At 43.1% G+C, this 15,932-nt stretch overlaps 1 protein-coding gene across 8 annotated transcripts in view; it reads left to right on the top strand.

Annotated features, from left to right (window-relative positions):
* Nucleotides 1–15,932, top strand: part of NDRG4 (NDRG family member 4) — a 71,478-nt gene that overhangs the window by 43,941 nt on the left and 11,605 nt on the right. For all 8 annotated transcript variants that reach the window (XM_073605624.1, XM_073605622.1, XM_073605619.1 and 5 more), the window contains 6 exons: nt 3,404–3,509; nt 7,847–7,967; nt 8,044–8,106; nt 8,233–8,293; nt 11,567–11,653; nt 11,733–11,789. In XM_073605624.1, the coding sequence (XP_073461725.1) occupies nt 3,404–3,509; nt 7,847–7,967; nt 8,044–8,106; nt 8,233–8,293; nt 11,567–11,653; nt 11,733–11,789 (495 nt within the window). The remainder of the gene's footprint in view (nt 1–3,403; nt 3,510–7,846; nt 7,968–8,043; nt 8,107–8,232; nt 8,294–11,566; nt 11,654–11,732; nt 11,790–15,932) is intronic.

The following is a 15,932-nucleotide window of genomic DNA, read 5'->3' as shown; positions in this document are numbered from 1 at the left end:
ACATGGTGGGATGCTCTGCGTCTCTGTGCTGGGCACATGGTGGGATGCTCTGCGTCTCTGTGCTGGGCACATGGTAGGATGCTCTGCGTCTGTATGTGTGACCTATATCTGACTTATATTATCCAGCGTTCCACCCCCCAATTCTGCTGTGTAATGTCTGCTGTGTCATCAATATCTCTGCTGTCCAGTATACAGCCTGTCCTTCACTTCACATTTGTATGTCAGCTGTGCTTGTATTCTGATCTCCACATACTGTACACTGACTGCAGAAATATCGCAGATTAACCATGCAAATTCTAATCTCCATATGTGTTCTGCTGGTAGTATATGTCCTGCCGATTAATATAGGTCCTGCCGGTAATCTCTACCCTGCCAGTAATATCGGTCCTGTTGGTAAAATATACCCTGCCGGTATATGTCATGAGCATTGTATGTACCCTGCCGCTAGTATATGCTGTATTTGGCCCATCCATCCTCCGGTATACATATGCGCTCTAATCTCGGCCGTCTCAGAATGTAGATGTTGCTCTGCATTATAATCTGCAGTCTGCCATCATCTCCAACGTGGAAATCCTCTTCATAGTCTTATCATCTCTGTTATTAGGTGGACATTACCTGCATTATAATATCCAACCCCACCCCGATCCCCGGGTTGGGTTTTTCAGTAGGAACGCGGGGGAACACAGTTCCAGCACCCCCAGCACTGAATGTATATGCCAAGGGGTGCTGGGGTGTGCTGGAGAGTCTATTGATGCTCGCTGCTGAGGGGCTCTATTTTCACTGGGGGATTTATTGTTGTTGGGGAGCTCTATTTCTGCTGGTGGGGGGGAGCTAATATTTCTGGGGGGGTGAATTGTTGATGGGAGAGATTTACTGTTAAGGGAGGGATCTATTGTTGCTAGCTACTGGAGAGTCTATTGATGCTAGATACTGGTATATCTATTTTCTTGTGGAGGGATCTATTGTTGGGGAGATTTAATGTTGCTGAGGGGATCTATAGTTGCCGGGGGGGGTATCTATCTATCTATCTATCTATCTATCTATCTATCTATCTATCTATCTATCGTTACTGGAGACATCTAATGTTGCTGTGTGGATCTATTGTTGCTGGGGGGGGGGTCTGTTGTTTCTGGCTGCAGGAGACCTATTTTACTGTCTTTCATTAGCCAATTCCATGCTATTTAGCACCATATAATGATACATTTCTGTATTCTCCAGGTAAAGGGTGGAACCAAGGGAAAGTGCTCAGAGGTTGGTAGGGGGCGGAGATAAGGGATGACTCAGAAAGGGGGAGTACTCGCACCTATTCTCTGAGAAAAAAAAAGTCCTGCCCATCCCTATCTTGTCTCTGCTGTTCAGAATGGGGACTCATTATACACCAGCTTCCCATCTGTGTTGTCCTATGTGATTGTACCATGTCTGGTCCTCCTGTCCTGTATGAAGCTGTTCAGTCTTCTGTCTGGTTGTCCTGTCCTGTATCACTTTGTCCTGTCCTTTGTCCGAATCTCTTGTCTTATAGGCAGTTGTCCTTTGTCTGATTGTCCTGTCTTTTTCCAGTTCTCCTGCCCTATCCCTTGTTAGGTTGTCCTTTCTTGTGTCTGGTGGTCCTGTCCAGGGGCTAAGCCTACAAAAGATCTGGGGCTAGAGCTCATAGCAGCGAAGTAAAGAAAGTCATATGCTTGGGCTGGCATATATATGTATGTGTGTTCATGTATATGTGTGTGTGTGTATGTATATATATATATATATATATATATATATGTGTATGTTGAGGCCAAATAATTAAATGTTAGTCTCATTGAACCGTAACACCTTTTTCCATGTGGCCTCAGAATCTTCAAGGTACACTTTTGCAAAGCTCAGTCGTGACTGCATGTGGCCTTTCTTGACGAGTGACCTTTTTCTTGCAATTACTTCAGAGTTGCTGTAGGCCTCTTGGTAGAATCTCTAACCAGTTTCCTCCTGGCTCTCTCATTCAGTTTGGAGCGACATCCTGATCCAGGGAGGGTTTGTGTTGTACCAAATACCTTCCACTTCGTAATAATAGACTTCGCTGAGCTTCTAGGCATTGATAAAGCCTTTGAATTTTTTCATATCAATCTCCTAACTTGTGCCTGTCCACAACTTTATCCCACAACTTTAACCTATAGTTGATTGTTTGCTTCAGTTGCACTACCAGGGACTGAAATGCTTCAGGAAAGCTCTTTTCATGCTGAGCTAATAAAAATGTCAACAGCTTATCACAGTTGAAAGTCAAATGGCTTTGTGTGCCATTGAGAAGGTGATAGCTACACCTAATTGAGTTTACAAGTCATTTTTAGGAGGGCTGATACTTTTTCCAACTCAATGATTTTTATTTTTTTTTCTGACATGGTGTTATATCTTTCACTTGGATGTTATAAGTTGCAAATATAGCTGTATAAAGCAAAAATTGTGTCTGTCTTCATGTCAGGCTGCAAAGCAACAAACTGTGATTATTTTAAAGGAGGGTGATTCTTTTCTATACCCACAGTATCAAAGGTCAACTTGTTCCTTCCCCTTTAAATAGGTTTATTAGCTCCTGGTCTTTCTCACTCTGCAATCTCCTGGTGGGATCATGCACCTCTACTTCTTCTCTTTGTTCTTCTCCTCTCCACACTGTGCTGTAAATTTTCCTTTTTTTTTATACATAGAACACACTTGTTTGTACTCCTCAATAGGTGCTCAAAAAAGCAATTAAGACCATCATAGCGCTTCTTGACTTATCCCAATTTCATTAAATATTACAATTTCACTCACATTATGCTGTGCACAAATCTGGTGCACTACAGAATAAAAACAAATGTACTATCCCCTTAATGGGTATGTCCATGCGGCTGTGCTCTGAACAAACAACCTTACTTTTGGTATGGAATGTTGTGACATCACTGGCTCCGCCCCCTTACACATTGCGCCACTATTGCAGGGCTTCCTCAGAGGGGTACGCAGTTGTCCTTTGTCTGATAGACCTGTCTTTTCCATGTTCTCCTTCCCTGTGCCCAGTTGTCCTGTCCTATCCCTTGTCAGGTTGTCCTGTTCTTTTGTCCTTTCCCATGTCAGCTTGTCCTTTCTTGTGTCTAGTTGTCCTGTAATAGGTTGGCCTTTGTACATTTGAGGTTTCCTGTGCCCAGTTATGCTATATCAGGTTGACCTGTTCTGTGTTCCAGTTTTCATATGTCAAGTTTTTCTGTGCTGTGTCATGTTGTGAGTGTGGAAGCTCTGAGAAGAGGGTGTGAAGGCTCTATGTTGATGGTGGAGGCTCTGGGAATAGAGTGTGTAAGCTTTGGATGGAGGGTCTGGAGGCGCTTGGAGGAGGTTGTGGAAGCACTGGGAGGATTTTTACCCCAGATTTCGAGACGATAAATTTACTCTTTCTCTCTTGTAGGAACATGACATTGAGACGCCCTATGGCATGCTGCATGTCGTTATCCGGGGCACCCCAAAAGGCAATCGCCCAGCAATACTCACATACCATGACGTGGGCTTAAACCGTAAGTATCAGCAATGCTTGGATGATGCTTCCAGCCTGTGATTGTGGTGCAGACGTGAGTTTCTGGTCATTTCTGTGTGGCGCGATGAGAAGGATGGGGGTATAAACTGTGTACTGTATACTGCAGGGATGTGCGGTGAAGTCCATGGCTGGCGAGACACTGGCTAGTATCAGAGCCAGATACACACAGGTTACATATGCCACGATCGTTAGAGCGAGAGCAATAATTCTAGCATTAGACCTCCTTTGTAACTTTAAACATGTAACCTGTAAAAAAAAATTAAAGCATCACCTATGGAGATTTATAAGTACTAAAGTTTGGCGCCATTCCACAAATGTGCGCAATTTTAAAGTGTGATATTTTAGGCATCTATTTACTTGGCGTAACATCATCTTTCACATTGTACAAAAAAATCAGGCTAACGTTAGTGGTTTTTTTTTTTGTTTGTTTTATTCATTCATTTTTGTCCCCCCAAAAAATGCATTTAAAAAAATTGATGCGCAAATACTGTCTGACATGAAAAGCTGCCACGACCACCATTTTATTCCCTAGGGTGTCTGCTAAAACAATATATATAATGTTTGGGGATTCTGAGTAATTTTCTTGCAAAAAAATATGATTTTTACATGTAGGAGAGACGTGTCAAAATTGGCCTGGGTGGCAAGGGGTTAATTACCATAAGTAAGTGATACAATAATTATTTATTATGTTATAACATATAGCATATAAATATATGATTTAGCTTAAATATAACAGTACCTTTTTCAACAGAATCAGGTTCTCCCTCTTAACCACTTCCATACCAGGCACTTTCCCCCCTTCCTGCCCAGGACAATTTTTAGCTTTCAGCACTGTCGCACTTTGAATGACAATTGCGCAGTCGTGCAACACTGTACCCAAACTAAATTTTTATCATTTTCTTCCCACAAATAGAGCTTTCTTTTAGTGGTATTTGATCACCTCTGCGGTTTTAAATTTTTGCGCTATAAATGAAAAAAGACCAACAATTAAATAAAAAAAACTGATGGGCACTGATAGGTGGCTCTGATAGGCGGCACTGATAGGTGGCACTGGATAGGCAGTACTGATGAGCTACTGACAGGCATTACTGAGTGGCACTGATTGGCACTTTGATGGGGCACTGTTGTGGGCACTGACAGGCGTTTATTATTGGGACAGGCTGGCAGGTGTTGGGCACTGATTGGCAGCTGATGGGCACCTTTTGATGGGGGGCTGTGCGAATAATCAATGTGTTGATTATCACTTCAGACCCCCCTCTGACAGGGAGAGACGCCGATCGGCTCTCCCTGTAAGCGTGAACCAAGGCAAGCCGTCTACCGGCACTTCCTGGTTCACACAATGATTAGCTGTGATTGGTCATGGTTGATCACGTGGTAAGAAGCCTCTGTCAGAGGCTCCATACCACGATCAGAGTTGCAGTGTGTCAGACAGACGCACAGCACCTCCGATCGCTGCGGGCACACGCCGGCTGTGTTATCCTGATCACGTCATGTGACGTCCAGTCAGGATATCACAACCACTTTGCTGCCGTCATTCTGCTATATGGCGGGCGGCAAGTGGTTAATTGTGTGAGAAAAACATGGGATTGTGGGTAAATCTTATACCCATAAACACATGTTTTTTCCTTCTAGTTAAGAGGGCTGGGCTGGAAGGGAGCATTTGAATTTTAAGCCTCGTACACGGTAGGATTGTTGCCAGGGGATTATCTGTTGACAGACTGTTTTCCTAAAATCTTACAGTTAGTATGCTCCTTTTGACAATTGTTGTCCAATTTTCCGTCAGCAAATGTTGGATGACAGGCTAGTAAATTTTCGGCGGACAGCGGTTTGACATCAGATTTTCGTATGGTCAGTACACAAATCCGTCACACAAAACTCGAAAGTACAAACACGCATGCTCGGAATCAATACTCACCACACACAAAATTAGCATAAGGGGCCCAAAGGGGGGAGCTCAAGAGCTGAAATTCCTCGTAGTACCGTTACTATGCAAGACAAGATCCTGGCACACGCCCTTTTGACAAAAATCAGACACTCGGTTGGCCAACATTCGTACCGTGTGTACGAGGCTTAAGACACATGCCCCTTCTATGACACTGCAGTGAGAGGCGTGCCTCCACTGCAGCATTTTTATTGGACCGCTGGGTCCAGTGGTACTTTACCATTGGTCCAAGACTCCAAGCTGTTCATTGAGGTCAGTGCCTCTGACAAGAAGTGAGAGGCACTGTGAGCTCAACCCCCACCTGCTGCAAACAGAGTATGTCAGCTTGTATTTAAAGTGGGCACTCTGTATTTAGCTTCTGACAGGCTGCACAAGGAGCCCCATATCTCTGGAACCACAGGTTGCAGGAGCCCCAATTTTTTACCAGTAGTGGGGAAGGACTTAGGCTACATAGCCCCCCGCCCCACCCCCCCACGAGCCTCGAAGTACGTTTTTTTTTTTTTTTTTTTTTTTTTTACGTTCATGGCCTGTCTCCCCTGACTGCACATCCCTGGTATACTGTATGTGTTCCCTGTACAGTTGTGCTCATAAGTTTACATACCCTGGCAGAATTTATGATTTCTTGCCCATTATTCAGAGAGTATGAATGATAACATAAAACATTTATTTCACTAATGGTTAGTGTTTGGCTGAAGCCATTTATTATCAATCAACTGTGTTTACTCTTTTTAAATCGTAATCACAACAGAAACTTCTCAAATGACCCTGATCAAAAGTTTACATACCCTGGTGATTTTGGCCTGATAACATGCACACAAGTTGTCACAAAGGGGTTTGAATTGCTATTAAAGGTAACCATCCTCACCTGTGATCTCTTTGCTTGTAATTAGTGTGTGTGTATAAAAGGTTAATGAGTTTCTAGACTCCTGACAGACCCTTGCATCTGTCATCCAGTGCTGCACTGACGTTTCTGGATTCTGAGTCATGGGGAAAGCAAAAGAATTGTCAAAGGATCTGCCGGAAAAGGTAGTGGAACTGTATAAACAGCAAAGGGATATAAAAAGATATCCAAAGAATTGAGAATGCCAATCAGCAGTGTTCAAACTCTACTCAAGAATTGGAAAATGAGGGGTTCTGTTGAAACCAAACCACGGTCAGGTAGACCAACTAAAATTTCAGCCACAACTGCCAGGAAAATTGTTCGGGATGCAAAGAAAAACCCACAAATAACTTCAGGTGAAATACAGGACTCTCTGAAAACATGTGGTGTGGCTGTTTCAAGATGCACAATGAGGCACTTGAAGAAAGATGGGCTGCATAGTCGAGTCGCCAGAAGAAAGCCATTACTATGCAAATGCCACAAAGTATCCCGCTTACAATATGCCAAACAGCACAGAGACAAGCCTCAAACCTTCTTACACAAAGTCATTTGGAGTGATGTGACCAAAATTTTTGGCCACAACCATAAATGCTACATTTGGAGAGGATTCAACAAGGCCTATGATGAAAGGTACACCATTCCTACTGTGAAACACGGAGGTGGATCGCTGATGTTTTGGGGATGTGCACGGGAAATTTGGTAAAAATTCAAGGCAAGATGAATGCAGTATGTTATCAAAATATACTGGAGGAACATTTGCATTCATTAGCTAGGAAGCTGTGCACGGGATGTACTTGGACATTCCAACATGACAATGATCCAAAACAGGCCAAAGCCAAGTCGACCTGTCATTGGCTACAGCAGAATAAAGTGAAGGTTCTGGAGTGGTCATCTCGGTCTCCTGACCTCAATATCATTGAGCCACTCTGGGGAGATCTCAAACGTGCAGTTCATGCAAGACAGCCCAAGAATTTACAGGAACTGGGGGCTTTTTGCCAAGAGGAATGGGCAGCTTTACCATCTGAGAAGATAAAGAGCCTCATCCACAAATACCACAAAAAACTTCAAGCTGTCATTGATGTTAAAGGGGGCAATACACAGTATTAAGAACTGCGGTATATAAACTTTTGATCGGGGTCATTTGGGTATTTTCTGTTGCCATTATGATTTTAAAAAGAGTAAATACAGTTGATTGATAATAAATGGCTTCAGCCAAACACTAACCATGAGTGAAAAATGTTTTAATGTTATCATTCATATTTTCTGAAAGATAGCCAAGAAATCATAAATTCTGCCAGGGTATGTAAACTTATGAGCACAACTGTATATGGAATGCAGACTGTAAAACACACTGTAATGAACAAGGCTCTTCTAATCATCTGTCACTTTTGAAAGAGGATTTCTCCAGCTAGTCAGTGAGTGAATGGATGACACATATCTTCCTCTGTTCTTCCAAATTATTGATAGTCAATGCCATGCTTTTCCTTTCTTTCAGATAAGCTTTGCTTCAATACCTTGTTCAATTACGAAGACATGCAGGAGATCACCAAGCACTTTGTTGTTTGTCATGTAGACGCCCCAGGACAGCAGGTGGGAGCCTCCCAATTCCCACAGGGGTAAGTAGTATAAACTTTCTACAGTGCCAGGGGTTCAGCTATAAGCTGTACACTATAAATGCCTCTCTTCTCACAGGTATCAGTACCCCACCATGGAAAACCTGGCCGGCATGTTACCAAGTGTGCTGCAGCACTTTGGGTGAGGCTCGTGAACTGTCTTTGTGGGTTCACATGTGTCAGTTGATGCTCTGTCCTCAGACTTATTTGTGCAGAATGAGTACATATGTTCATGTGATTACAGACAAATCCTTTCTCTGTCCTGCAGCTTTCAGAGCATCATTGGCATTGGCGTGGGCGCTGGGTCATATGTCCTGGCCAAGTTTGCTGTAAGTGAATTACATAAACACATTACCTATGTCCACATTCAGAGCCTAAATGAAGAGACCTTGTGACCTGAACCAGCTGACCTGACCCTAACCTCAACCCATCCCCATGAACCTATCGCCATAACCCTACCCAAAACCCATTGTTCTATATCTATCCTGTGCCCATTTCTATAATCCTAACCTGAACCCCATACTCTAATCTGTCCCTATAACCCTAACCTGAACACATCTCTATAACTCCAAAGACATGCTGGTAGCTTAATTGGATCCTGTCTAAATTGTCCCTAGTATGTATGAATGTGAGTTAGGGACCTTAGATTGTAAGCTCCTTGAGAGTAGGGACTGATGTGAATGTACAATGTATATGTAAAGCGCTGCGTAAATTGACAGCGCTATATAAGTACCTGAAATAAATAAATAAAATAAATAAACCTCAACCCTTACCCTATCCCTACAACTCTAACCTAAACCCATCTCTATAAACCTATCCTGAACACATTTCCATAACACTAACTTAAGCACAGCTCTTCAACCACAACCCATTTATATAACCCCAAACTGAATCCATCCACCCCCCCAACCCTAACCTGAACCTATTCCTTTAAACTTTACCTAAACCTATTTCTATAACTCTAACCTAAGCTTGTCTCTGTGTCACTGAATCCCTAGCCTGAACCCACCCTTATAACCCTAACCTTAATTTATTCTTATAACCCTAACCCAAACCTCACGCTCTAACCCAAACCTGAACATTTCTACATTATTCTAATCCGAATCCATCTCTACAACCCTAACCCATTCTTATAATCCTATTCTGAATCCGTTTTTGGAACCTGAACCCATCATTTTATCCCAAACCAAAGTCCATCCCTATAACCCAAATCTGAAACCTATCCTTTTATCCCAAACCAGCATCCATTCCTATAACCCAACCCAAACCCATCCTTATGTCCCAGACCAGAATCCATTCCTATAACCCAAACCTGAATCAATCACTATAATGCTAACCTGAACCCATCCCTATAACCCAAGTCCAAACACATCCTTATAACCCTAGCCAAATCCAAACTCTACAACCCAAATATGAACGCATTGCTATATCCCTAACCTGAATCCATCCCTATAACCCAAACCTGAACCCATCCCAATAAGCCAAGACTGGATACATCATTATAACTCTGACCAGAACCCATCTCGATAATCCAAACATGAACTCATTCCTACATCCCAAACCTGAAACCATCCCTATAACTCAAACCTGAACCCATACTTATATCACAAACCTTCTATCTTAAACCAAAATCCATTTCTAAATCCCAAACCTGAACCCATTCATTTATCCCAAACCTGAACCCATCCTTATATTCTAAACCAGAATCCATTCCTTTAACCCAACCTGAACCCATCCTTATATTCTAAACCAGAATTCATTCCTGTAACCCAAATCTGAAACCGTCCTTATATCCCAGACCAGAATCCATCCATATAACCCAAACTTGATCCTATCTGTATAACCCAAGCCTTTAACCCATCTTTATAATCCAAACCTGAACCCATCCTTCTATCCCAAACCAAAATCCATCCCTATAACCCAAACCGAACCCATCTGTATAACCCAAACCTGAACCCATCTCTATAATCCAAGCCTGAACCCATCCTTAGATCTCAAACCAGAATCCATTCCTATAACCCAAACCTGAACTCATCGCTATATAATCCAAACCTGAACCCATTCTTTTATCCCAAACCAGAATCCATTCCTATAATCCAAACCTGAACCCGTCCTTATATCCTAAACCAAAATCCATTCCTATAACCCAAACCTGAACCCATCTCTATAATCCAAATCTGAACCCATCTCTATAATCCAAACCTGCACCCATCCTTTTATCCCAAACCAAAATCTATCCCTATAATCCAAATCTGAACCCATCCTTATATCCCAAACCTGCACCTATCATTTTATCCCAAACAAGCATCCATTCCTATAACCCAACCTGAACCCATCCTTATATCCCAGACCAGAATCCATCCCTATAACCCAAACCTGATCCCATCTGTATAACCCAAGCCTTTAACCCATCTGTATAACCCAAGCCTGAACCCATCTATATAACCCAAACCTGAACCCATCTGTATAACCCAAACCTGAACCCATCTGTATAACCCAAACATGAACCCATCTGTTTAACCCAAACCTGAACCCATCTGTTTAACCCAAACCTGAACCCATCTGTATAACCCAAACCTGAACCCATCTGTATAACCCAAACCTGAACCCATCTGTATAACCCAAACCTGAACCCATCTGTATAACCCAAACCTGAACCCATCTGTATAACCCAAACCTGAACCCATCTGTATAACCCAAACCTGAACCCATCTGTATAACCCAAACCTGAACCCATCTGTATAACCCAAACCTGAACCCATCTGTATAACCCAAACCTGAACCCATCTGTATAACCCAAACCTGTACCCATCTGTATAATCCAACCCTGAACCCATCCTTTTATCCCAAACCAGCATCCATTCCTATAACCCAACCTGAACCCATCCTTATCTCCCAGACCTGAATCCATCACTATAACCCAAACCTGAACCCATCACTATAACCCAAACCTGAACCCATCACTATAACCCAAACCTGAACCCATCACTATAACCCAAACCTGAACCCATCACTATAACCCAAACCTGAACCCATCACTATGACCTTATGAGTCAGTCTATTGCAGGGGTAGGCAACCTGGTGCCCTACAGCTGTTGTGGCACTACATTTCCCATGAGGCATTGCAAAGCTGGCAGTTACAATTTCTCCCAGAGGCATGATGAGACTTGTAATTCTGCAACAGCTGGAGGGGCCCAGGTTGCCTACCCCTGGTCTATTGAGTATTAGGATGAACACTGCCCTATCATGCTGATACTGTAACTATACCAAAATAAAATTGTTACCAAATTATCATGCTGAAAACTGACTAGACAGACTCAGTACTGGAAAGGTGACTTTTGAAAGTTAAAAACAAAACTGGTGATTTTTTTGGAAAAACAACCTGAGAAGATGACTAGCTGTACGAGTCCTTGCCAATCGGCAAATTCTTTTCACTGCCCCAACAGACATGACAATCCCCTGGGCTGAATATTCAGGAAATGGTTACATTAGGAAAAAAACATATCTGAGGATGGTTATTCTGGTTTCCTTCATAGATAGTTCTTGGTATAACCAGTTGTTGGATTTTTACTGCCCTCGCTAAGCCTGATCTCTTCTCACAGCTAATATTCCCGGAACTGGTGGAAGGTTTGGTTCTGCTGAACATTGATCCCAATGGAAAAGGCTGGATTGATTGGGCGGCTTCCAAGGTAAGCCAGGCAAAGACATGCCCTGTATATTTTTTGGTGTTCCCCACTCCGAGTCCTCACACTGCTTGTGTCTCCCCAGCTGTCTGGACTGACCAGCTCCCTCACGGACACCGTTCTGTCTCACCTCTTCAGCCAGGTAGGGTCATACAGCGTTATGTACTGTGCCAGGTTTACAGAATGGCTTCTAGATATGCAGAGACACCACTGTCAGTAAGGGTAACAGGGCTTACTGCTACCTGCTGGTATGGTGATGATACTACAATTCCTGTGGTGATGGTTTCTGTGTACAGCTTCCTCCACTCCGGAACCAGGAACTAGGTATTATAGTTGAGAATTGCACTCAAGATCTATACCACACTAGCTTAGGTGCAAACTGGAACTCTTTATTGTAAGTTCACACGGAATTTATACCGCACATATTCAGATAAGAGCTTGATCACATTATCCTAAACAATGCAAACTTTAAACAGTAAAATCATCAGTATATCTATTATAAACACCCCACAATAGTTCGGTAACAAGGTAAAGTGGACACAATACTAGTCACATCTCCAAGAGGATTAGCAGACAGACAGAAACAATAGGTGACTCAATTAACAATGAGAATTCACACCTAGGAGGCACACAATGGGAAATTATACAAGAAGAGAAAGACACCTGTGACAGATCGCTTGGCACCCCGTTTGGGTGCTTCCGTCAGTATACAGCTTCCTCCAGTCACTGCCCACCCACAATGCTTTGACTAATCAGGGATCCCAGACAGTCCGGCAACAGTCTATGACCCTAAATACACAAAGTACATTACACAAGCTGTCTTCATGTGTTTGGCTTTAACCACTTCAAACCCGGAAGGTCTTACCCCCTTAATGACCAGGCCATTTTTGCGATACAGCACTGCGTTATTTTAACCGATAATTGCACGATCGTACGATGCTGTACCCAAATAAAATTGATGCCTTTTTTTCCCACAAATAGAGCTTTCTTTTGGTGGTATTTCATCACCCTTGCGGTTTTTATTTTTTGCGCTATAAACAAAAAAAAATGACAATTTTGAAAAAAAAAATAAATACATTTTTTACTTTCTACTATAAAACGCACCCAATAACAAAATGTAAAAAATCGCATTTCTTCATCAATTTAGGCCAATATGTAATCTGCTACATATTTTTGGTTAAAAAAATCCCAATAAGCGTATATTGATTGGTTTGCGCAAAAGTTATAGCGTCTACAAACTATAGGATATTATTATGGCATTTTTATTTTTTTTTTACTAGTAATGGCGGCGAACAGTGATTTTTAGTGGGACTGCGACATTGCGGCGGACAAATCTGACACCTAACTGACACTTTTTTTGGGAACCAGTGACATTACAGTGATCAGTGCTAAAAATATGCACTGTCACTGTACTAATGACACAGGTAGGGAAGGGGTTAACACCAGGGGCAATCAGAGGGTTAAGTGTGTTCCTAGGAGGTGCTTGCTAACTGTGTGGGGGATGGAGATCTGTGTTCCTGCTTAGCAGGAATAGAAGAACTCTGTGTCCTCCCCTGTCAGAATGGCGATCTGCCTTGTTTACATAGTAGATCCCCCTCTGTCCAATGGGGTGCGTGCCCACAGTATCTATTGCACGAAATGATGTACATGTACGTCATTTCGTGCAGTAGAGCTGCCCTGCCGCAGTATATATGCGGTAGGCGGTCTTTAAGTGGTTAACTTGTTTATTCTGTCCACTAGAAAAACAAAACTCACAATGTTTTAGCAGTCTAAAAAAGTGGAATTAATTTATCTTTGTAGTCTTCTTAAGGGATATTGTTGGTAAATATTTCTGTCCCAAGTGGAGGGGCTTCTCCGAATCAGTCTGCAGAAGGGCCACCATATTTCCTCTGACCATTAACCTGTACAAGATTAATATTACTTTCCATCCACTCCAGAAGGGAAACTTTATTGTCCTTATTCAAATCCAAGCCTCGCTCTCGGCGTTTCATCACGTTGTTGTCCATCATTAGAGAATGATCTGCTCTCTCCATGGGAACAGAGGCTGAACTGAGCTCTTCACTATGATCTGACCAGAAGAAGAAGATGACAAAATCCCTGGTCCTTTCCATGGGCCAAAATCAGTGGGTAGAAGGCTTGCCCTTAGTCCCCTCCAAAAGCCTCTGTCCCAGTTGGGCCTTTCACAAAGCAGCAGGAGACACTAGCATCCGGCTGTTTGAACTGATAATAATCTTCTGTTTAGACTGAGTCTCTGAGTCTAGGAGGGGGTTGAAGCAGTCATAGCTGGTTTGGGCACAGGTGCCCCAAATCTGTATCCAGGTGCTTGGTTCCCAGAATCTGTGTGTTTCGGAGAGATTTCGACCAGAGCCCTGAAGCAAAACCATTCCAAGGGTTCCCCAAGCACACACCTGCCAAAGAATAGAGCCCCCTCAAAAGCCAGGGCCCAGAGTCACTAGGCAAGAGGCTACCCTGTGGTCCCCTTCAAAAGCCCCTGTCCCGGTTGGGTTTGCCACTGTTACCATGTACTGGTCACATGTGTTCCACCCAGGCACTGATAATGCTTCCTGCTGCGGGTAGCACCGCAGTAAGTGTCAGTTACCACTATGGAGAGTGTGACTCCCAGCAGTAGTAGTGCTATGGTAGGGCAATACGTTTCTGTTGGTAGTGGTGGCATTGTGAAGTGACATGCAATGGATATAAAAAGTCTACACACCCCTGTTAAAATGTCAGGTTTCTGTGAGGCAAAGATAAATAATTTCAGAATGTTTTCCACCTTTAATGTGACCTATAAACTGTACAACTCAATTGAAAAACAAACTGAAAACTGGGGGTGGGGGGGGGGTAAAAATAAAGTGTGCACACCCTCTTATAACTAGGGATGTAGCTGTGTTCATAATTAAGCAATCACATTCAGACTCATGTTAAGTAGGAGTCAATACACACCTGCCATCATTTAAAAGTGTCTCTGATTAACCCCAAATAAAGTTCAGCTGTTCTAGTAGGTCTTTCCTGACATTTTTTTAGTTGCAACCTACAGCAAAAGCCATGGTCTGCAGAGAGTTTCCAAAGCATTCGAGGGATCTCATTGTTAAAAGGTATCAGTCAGGAGAAGGGTACAAAAGAATTTCCAAGGCATTAGATATACCATGGAACACAGTGAAGACAGTCATCATCAAGTGGAGAAAATATGGCACAACAATGACATTACCAAGAACTGGACATCCCTCCAAAATTGATGAAAAGACAAGAAGAAAACTGGTCAGGGAGGCTGCCAAGAGACCTACAGCAACATTAAAGGAGCTGCAGGAATATCTGGTACTGGCTGTGTGGTACATGTGACAACAATCTCCCGTATTCTTCACATGTCTGGGCTATGGGGTAGAGTGGCAAGATGGAAGCCTTTTCTTACCAAGAAAAACATCCAAGCCCCGGCTAAATTTTGCAAAAAGCCATCTGAGGTCTCCCAAAAGCATGTGGGAAAATGTGTTATTGTCTGATGAAACCAAGGTTGAACTTTTTGCCCATAATTCCAGAAGATCTGTTTGGCACAAAAACAACACTGCACATCACCAAAAGGACACCATACCCACCGTGAAGCATGGTGGTGGCAGCATCACGCTTTGAGGCTGTTTTTCTTCAGCTGGAACATGGGGCTTTTGTCAAGGTAGAGGGAATTATGAACAGTTCCAAATACCAGTCAATATTGGCACAACCTTCAGGCTTCTGCTAGAAAGCTGAACATGAAGAGGAACTTCATCTTTCAGTATGACAACAACCCAAAGTATACATCCAAATCAACAAAGGAACGACTTCATCAAAAAAGGATTAAAGGGGTAGTAAACCCTCACCTGGGAGTGACCGACCGCCCAGCCCCCTGTTTTACTTACCTGAGCCCTGGAATTATCCCCTGGCAGAGACACGCTCTTCCTCTGCCCGGGGTTCTCTGCTCTTGATTGGATAGATTGATAGCAGCAATCAAATCCAATGATGCAGGCGCTGGGGGGCGGGGCCAAGTGCGGCATTCCTGTCATTCGTAGGAGCCGCGAGAGCCACCGAGGGACCCCAGAAGGGCCACTCTGTGCAAAACGAACTGCACAGTGGAGGTAAGCATGATATGTTTGTTAATTAAAAAGAATAAAACTCGAACCTTTACAATCACTTTAAAGTTTTGGAATGGCCCAGCCAGAGCCCAGACCAGAATCCAAATGGAAAATCTGTGGGGTGATCTAAAGAGGGCTGTGCACAGGAGATGCCCTCGTAATCTGACAGATTTGGGGTGTTTTTG

Source organism: Aquarana catesbeiana, linkage group LG11 (assembly GCF_042186555.1).
Source record: "Aquarana catesbeiana isolate 2022-GZ linkage group LG11, ASM4218655v1, whole genome shotgun sequence".
NCBI lineage: Eukaryota > Metazoa > Chordata > Amphibia > Anura > Ranidae > Aquarana > Aquarana catesbeiana.
This window is presented reverse-complemented; position numbering and strand designations above follow the sequence as displayed.